This window comes from Bombus vancouverensis, chromosome 15 (assembly GCF_051014615.1).
Source record: "Bombus vancouverensis nearcticus chromosome 15, iyBomVanc1_principal, whole genome shotgun sequence".
NCBI lineage: Eukaryota > Metazoa > Arthropoda > Insecta > Hymenoptera > Apidae > Bombus > Bombus vancouverensis.
Window position 1 is genome coordinate 6,618,057 of NC_134925.1, and position 7,357 is coordinate 6,625,413.

General features: G+C 34.3%; 2 protein-coding genes across 3 annotated transcripts; one reads left to right on the forward strand and one right to left on the reverse strand.

Annotated features, from left to right (window-relative positions):
- The first annotated feature begins 308 nt into the window (after positions 1-308).
- On the forward strand, positions 309-4,050 carry LOC117157283 (progestin and adipoQ receptor family member 4). 2 transcript variants are annotated; one of them, XM_033335222.2, is made up of 5 exons: positions 309-759; positions 2,248-2,472; positions 2,687-2,790; positions 2,866-3,003; positions 3,319-4,050. In XM_033335222.2, the coding sequence occupies exons 1-5, from the start codon at positions 573-575 to the stop codon at positions 3,544-3,546; spliced, it is 882 nt and encodes a 293-aa protein (XP_033191113.1). In that variant the 5' UTR covers positions 309-572; the 3' UTR covers positions 3,547-4,050. The 2 variants fall into 2 exon arrangements, with proteins under 2 accessions (XP_033191113.1, XP_076480950.1); XM_076624835.1 differs by lacking the exon at positions 309-759 and adding an exon at positions 1,338-1,907.
- LOC117157282 (F-box only protein 9) lies at positions 3,897-7,244 on the reverse strand. Its single transcript, XM_033335221.2, has 7 exons — positions 6,978-7,244; positions 6,525-6,746; positions 6,151-6,450; positions 5,914-6,077; positions 5,651-5,842; positions 5,344-5,578; positions 3,897-5,255 (listed from the first exon to the last, which is right to left on the reverse strand). Exons 1-7 carry the CDS (start codon positions 6,978-6,980, stop codon positions 5,034-5,036), a joined length of 1,338 nt encoding a protein of 445 aa, XP_033191112.1. The 5' UTR covers positions 6,981-7,244; the 3' UTR covers positions 3,897-5,033.
- Positions 7,245-7,357: the final 113 nt, after the last annotated feature.

Sequence of the window (7,357 nt, forward strand, 5' to 3'; positions counted from 1 at the left end):
GATTGGCAAAAGTTCGGTCAATCGGTTCATTACCTAATTCCATTCCAATAGACTTCTATCGAAAACCCATGTTCACGTGTTCTACCTTAGAAATAATCCTCACAGCCGATTTTCCCCATACGTTCATGACGCGTGTAATTTCTAAAACCGGCGTGGTTCTGCGAATTAAGCAAGTCCCTCTGAACTGCATTTCTGGGCTAAATTCGTGACCAAGCCCGCGGAAACTGGTCGCGTGTATTCGAGGGGTGCGTTCTCTTTGGCAATGAAAAGGATCGATGCGGTCTCCGTGGTAACGGCACCGTCAGAGAGGTCGGAACTACGGATGGTGGTGGACAGAGAGCATCGAGTACGCAACTGATGCAGTAACGACACCACCGACGTCCAAGACACTTGTTTCTAGAGGTTGATCTGTGCCCCGCGCGCGGCTCCGTGCTTCTAACATTCCTCACGAGCACTTCGTTTGCACGACGTTGCTTCGAGACGACGAGCATCATGCGGAGGCGGCAGATCCTCCGCTCCAGGATATTAGCAACGCGAAAGTATTTTATCGCCAGGACAACGATCAGAGAAGAATGCACGAGGAGCCATCGCAAGAAGAGAAACCGAAGGTTCGCCTTCTGCGACGATGGAGCGACATGCCTCAACACTTGCAATTCAATCCCCATATCCGCACTGGTTACAGACCGCTCATGACCGTCGGACAGTGTCTTCGCAGTCTCTTTTATATACACAATGAGACTGTTAATATCATAACACATGGTAAGTTCTAAGCTGTAGAAAATAGAAAGCGAGTCCTTTAGGAAGCTATGGTGGTACTTGGATTCTGCTATGGTGGATGAATGTCTAATTGAGATTGGGAGATCTGAAATGTTTTATCAATTGTCGGATGATTGGTATCAAACCCTCTATACCCTTGTGTGATATAGAAGAGTTACATACCTGTGTCTTTATTTTCTTTCCATACTAGATCTATTGAAATCTTTTTGTAATTATTAAATGCAAGCAGGTTCTTTTGGCAAGATTAATGTTGACTTTTATTGAGACAGAAACGTAGTTACTTTCATTAGTACATCACATTGATCTATATATCGCTGCAAATCATCTGTACATTCATATTATACATGGTAATTATTGCTTCTCAAACTTCAAAATAAGGAAATCAAAATAAAGGAGAAAGACATTTATCTAGACACGTGTGATACTACTACACGTGTATCAGTTTAGACAGTATTGAAATGAGAATAGAATAATAAGTGAAAGAACTATTTTTCGAAAAATCTAAAATGTTATAATATGAAAATTTTCGTGTATCTAGCTTTTAGATATAATCACTTTAGTTAGAATGTCGGAATGTGGTGCGAAAGGGAGAGTTACGTAGCTGTCGTGCTTCGATAAAGTAGAAAACTGGATTACCCTTGAACTAAGCGATTTCAAGGTCAACTTATGAGAGAAATCATTATGTTTCTATCGGCGCACTGCGGGGTAACAAAAGATCGATCAGCGAAGCCGTACGTTATCCTTCGGTGATCTATTCGTGACATTGATAATAGTAATCTCATATTGAAAAGAAAAATTCATGAGAAATTCCTAAATACCTTCATCCAATATTCATATGCATGTTCTATATCAATTTTTAACGATCCGATTGAACAATCCATGAGACGATTTTACGATATTACGTATGTATGTAATATCGTGCGGAAAATGTCTAAAACGGGAATGTCACGTTACGTCAATCATATCAAACAACAAAGAGTTTATTAATAACCGAAGAATAATGGGCGTAAAAGAGACTATACGTATGTGAAGGTAAACACGAACATCACGTAAAAGCATTTATTTAATGAACATTAATTCTCTAAAAATGAACATTGTTCGCTGTTGCACGAGATACTTTATACGACGAGGTAATTAAGAAGTAGGTAATTAGAGAGAGTGTTCTTTATTTATAATTAAAGAATGGAAGCTTCTATCTTTTTGGAATAAAGAATAAAGAATAGAGAATATTACAAACAAGTACAAATTATGTATCAATTTCATTAAGCCAAAGATTTACTTCATATGTACTTGTAGAATGAAAATATGATAATATATCATTCATTTATATGACAAGAAATGACTTGTTGCATAGGATCAATAGATTTTCAGTTGTAATTATTTTAACAAATTAATGACACTCTTCTTAAGTTTATTATTTATATCCTGTCTTTTGATAATGTAAATTAATTAAACAAAATTATGTTACAGGATTTGCCATCCTATACATGTTATTGACCATTCCGCAACTTCTCCCATGGAATACCAAAGGTATCCTCATAGCAGTTTTATCTTGGTGTCATTTAATCGGTGCCACTAGTCCATGGATCGGGTCTTTTATTTACCACCTCTTTATGAATTTGAACTACGACGAGATCTTCTACCGAACGCTATTAAAATTAGACATGATCGGTATATGGCTGTGTCAAAGCTTTGGTAATTATTTAAGCGATTATTACAGTATAATTGAATCACCTTATTACTTTAGAAATCAAAGTGATTAACTTCACTTTCTGAAACATTCTTAATTTTAGTATTAGCGTTTGCTTCTTAGAAATCAAAGAATTGATTGATCAGTTTGGCTTCTGCATGATTCAATAGTTATATGAATAATAGTTCTAATAGACTTGAATTCCATTCCTAATCTTAGGGGCAATACCTATGATGGCTGCAACAATCCACTGTTTGCCTGATATTTATTGGTACTTCTGTATGTTCATCTACTGCTTCTTTTGCATTTGGGGTCTTCTTAAGGTATCCACGACTTATCCATTAGAAATTAAAAATCATTGTCTTTAGTTTTTAAACACTTGAAAGTATATTTCACAGGCGATGAACGCGCGATCTCCTTGGGAGAGAAGATTATGTTTCGCACCCCTTTTTCTCATGAGAATGCTGATGATGACTCTGCGATACTTAGGTATCAGCGGTGGTTCTCCAGACGCTTTACTTCACATTGTACTACAGGTAAATGCTGTCATATACTTCGGTTTAACTCTCTGTAACTAGAGTTTTATTTGTTTATGCGAATAAAAATTGTAATTTATTATAATTTCACCTTTTAATTCTAATAAATAGACTATTTGGTATCAACACAATGATGTAGTAATAAGATAGAAGGGGTTGACCATTTGCTCATTTCACAGAAAATGCTTAGTTTTAAATGTATCTATTAAATAAAAAGGTATTAGTAACATTAGTCAATGCAATTAGTAAATTTTTGTATTATGTATCATTAAAATATAAAATAAAACCATTGAAAAAATACCTATCTTCTTTTAGGATCTTGTAGCGGTTGTGGGAGCAATAATAGGCGCCTTGCGTATTCCTGAGAAATGGATACCAGGCAAACTGGATCTAATGTTGAATTCTCATAATTTAATGCACGTGCTGGTTGTCCTGGCGATTTGTTCGATGCACGCTGCGACTCTGCAAGATCTTGCTTGGATCTCCGACTCGTCCGCGTGTAATAAAACGATCCTCGATCAGTTGAAACACGATGAACTGTGATGGAATGGTGTGGGTGAAAATCTTCTAATGAAGTCTGTGATAAATCGAGCCTACGCCAATCGTCGGTTACTTTGTGTATAGGTACACACTCTGTTTAATCGACGGCCACTTTTTAAGTAAAGAAACCAAAGAAAGAAATAAGTATACGTACCAAAATTTAATACATATAAAAAAAAAAAGCAAATATAACGAGAAGAGAGCACGTGGAATAGTTGAAGTACAAGTACGAGTACAAAAGTTAATTTGTCATATCACAGAGAATAAGATAAATGGTGAAATATTTATTTTCATCGTTAATTCGAATATCAGGAGTAATTCCATTTTTTTCGAGTAAAATAATTCAACTCGAATAAGCACATCAAAAATACGTTTATTGTTGTGATTATAAGAATTTAAAATCCGCAATAATTTATGTGTTCCCGGACATTCGTTCCTTTAATTAGACACACATCGTTTCTCAATGTCGATACCACTCGTGTAAACGAATAAAACTATCCCAAAATATCGATTGGAATTTATTTAATTCCATAGGGGTTTCAATTATTCATACGTAAATTCATCGCCCATAAAGAGGTATCGGGAACGAAGAATGCACAATCCGTTCATTTACATTTGAAATACAGGCATAGATTAACCTGCTATCCACAGTCGATAGATCTTACAATTAGAAAGTAAATGGTATAAATTTAATTAACATACGTATATCAATCGTGTTTTCGTTTCTTTCACGTACTTTAATTGAGTGTATACGTTTATGATAAAGTTCTATATGAAATTCGCATAGAGCAGAGCCGCAAGAATGTCTCGAAGAATGAAATATTTTATCTGAAGAGGAAATTTATCAATAGATAGTACGCGTGCTAAATAAATATATTTTTAGTATACCATATCGCGTATGAACGTGTCCTTGCGGATCTGATCGTTGGTATAAATTGCATGCTGCAGTAGCTTATAGTCTGATCGAAATTAATTATCGATATATGTATGTATTGCGTTAAAATTATTTATCTCCGACGTTATTTTCATTGAAAATTTCATAATTAATAAATAAATAAAAAAGTGATCAATTAGTATATTTTAAAATAAAAGCACCTATTTTGAAAACATATAACGCATCGTAGAAGTGCATAGTAAACAATATATTAAATCTTAAATCATTCAGTACGTATCACCTACAATTAATGTAGATAGAATTTAAGAGAAAACTGTAACGCTAGAATTGTACAGTAGGTTAATAAAAATTATTTAAGAAATACTTTGATAATAAATTAAGAATAAAGTGTTTTTTTCATTAGAACTTGTTTATAATACATGTTTATAAGCGGAAGAATGTAACATTAACGTGCATACTCTGAATGTACATCAAGAGTGATCTGTACAAGATTTAACGTTCGTTTGAAGAATATAGTCTTCTCTTAAATTTCAGTTCCATTATGTAGGTACTCTTACACAATTCAGATGATTAATAATTTTGCGTTCAATTAGAATTATTGTAAAGGAGCTTCACTTTCTTGAGTATAACTTTTAACTCTGCTAAATTTAAGCGACGGGTATCGCCCGCCAATAGCCGATACTCTCCATTCTCTTACAGATGGCTCCTTTAAACACATTTTCGCTTCATGTCCATTTCGATATTTTGTAAATATAGTGTAACTCAGCCATTTCAATTGCGAATTTAACCGTCTATGATGATCCTGAATTTCAAATTCCTATAAATATCCATAAGTATAATTTGATCGTACGTCTTATCATGTTTTTAATATTAATTACTTTGATATAATATACATTGATATTTACAATATGAAATGTTTGTTCCCCACTATCATGCATAGTTTCTTTCTTCTTCTTTCTATATGTACTAACTCCTTTTATTTCCTGTTTCTTGAGCATTAGAATAACACAATTATCGCGTAATATATAATGACCAATAAGAACCGATGGATTCCGTGGAGTGCGATATTTTAAAAAATTTACACAACTTTGGGCTTCATCAGTTGAAGTTAGCATCAAAACTCTTCCTTCGGGAAAAAATCTGTTTATCAAAGAAATAATATAAGAATTGACATTTTTCTCAATTAATATATAATCAAGTATCATCACATACCTCAGGTACCTGAAGTATTCCACCAGATGCCAAGGTCTATAAAATCGATCTTGGAAACTATTTTCACCATCACGAATGTAACTGGTTTTGCTAATATAACATCCATTATATCTTAGTCTAGGCCGTTGTAAATACATATCTCTCCATGATTGATATTTTGGAGCATAGGTTCCACAATTTACACCCCATACTCTATACAATTTGATCATTTTGTGATCACTCCATTATTACAGAGATCTATTAAGTGATTTTTATTGACATACCTAACACAGGCAAGTCTCCAGATTTCGGTATCTCTTGCAGATATATAAAATCCACGACATACTCTGGAGAACATTTCAAGAGATCTCAAGTCAAGTTCTGAAGATACAACCCATCTTAGGATGTAAAGCACTATCTCCATAGGCAAGGCAGAAATATGTGTTGTCTGAAAAAGGAATGCCCTGATAATGTTCCACAACAATATAGATTACCCAACAATTCTAAGTATATGTACTCACAGTTTGTTCAAATTTAGGGAAACAAACGCATTTATTTTGATTTACAATTTTGCATAATTTAACAAATAAATCGCTTTCTTCTTCATCTTCTTCGTTATAATTTTCAGCATTTTCACCAATGTTGTTTATATCATTGTCATATCCTTCATGATTATCATCGTTTGATTTTACTTTAGTTGATTCGTATAAACGTAACTCAATGTCAGGAACTAATAACACAGCTCGTTTGTAAAATTGAATTGCTTCATAGAACTTCCTTCTTTCCTCATATTCAATTCCTTTCAGGAACAAATTTCTTGCCTGAAATATTTACTTCCACATATTATATACATACATAGAGATATCTTTAGAACATCCATTGGTCATTATTATACCTTGCTTTCAATAGACTCTTCATCGTTAGAATTAGAGACATCAACTTTAACTGTCTTTGTAGACTGCGTTCTTGGTCGATCTCTTTTGGGCGATATCTCTAATTCACGTTGCCATTGCTCTCTGAAAGAAGTCAGAGCATCCTCGATGTTCGTTTCCGAGAAAGAAGACCCTTCCTGATCGTCTCCACCGTCATCTGACTCGCTAGATTCACTAGAGTGGCTCTATTGATATTACGATCAAATGTTTATAAATTACCTGATCACCTATTAAAATCACATTTCAATAACAAAAATAAGAATAAATTGACTGTATCAATTACTTGGCTGCTTTATTATGAATGATTCTGAAAATGACGTTTTATTTTTCCGCTCCGTTTGAGGTTATATTGACGTAGGTAACTTCTTACGTGGTAACAATGAAAGGACAGTCATTGATTTCCATATATTACGTACCATTTTTCTTTCTGTTTCGATTTCCACGGTATTATTCCTTCAGCGCTTGTACTCTCGGTCAGAAAAGCGTACAACACAGCGAAAGTACAATCTCGCCAACAAGACCGCCGCCATGGTTTTCGCCTTTCTGCTTTGCGATTCAATTAAAGGCCATACCGGAACCGGCAGCTATAGACTGTATTGTGTGTTTCAAGCTGATGCAATTCAGTTTGAATTCCTACTACTTTGAAAAACGATGATTTTTGAAAAGCATCAAAAGCATATGTTACCAAGAATTAAAACACGGAGATTACGTAATCCAGTTTCCTGTGGTATGTATATTTTACGTCACCATTAAGATAAGTAATACATTTTTTGAAATGATACCGAACGTTGAATAC

Bases quoted from the DNA above. Each gene is read 5' to 3' on its own strand.
- LOC117157282 (XM_033335221.2), bottom strand. The intron at 5,579-5,650 runs GTATGTGATGAT...TTTGATAAACAG, and splicing joins GAATACTTCAGGTACCTGAG to ATTTTTTCCCGAAGGAAGAG. The intron at 5,256-5,343 runs GTAAATATCAAT...GGATATTTATAG, and splicing joins GGGAACAAACATTTCATATT to GAATTTGAAATTCAGGATCA.
- LOC117157283 (XM_033335222.2), top strand. From the start codon at position 573: ATGCACGAGGAGCCATCGCAAGAAGAGAAACCGAAGGTTCGCCTTCTG. The intron at 760-2,247 runs GTAAGTTCTAAG...ATTATGTTACAG, and splicing joins TGTTAATATCATAACACATG to GATTTGCCATCCTATACATG. The intron at 2,791-2,865 runs GTATCCACGACT...TATATTTCACAG, and splicing joins GCATTTGGGGTCTTCTTAAG to GCGATGAACGCGCGATCTCC.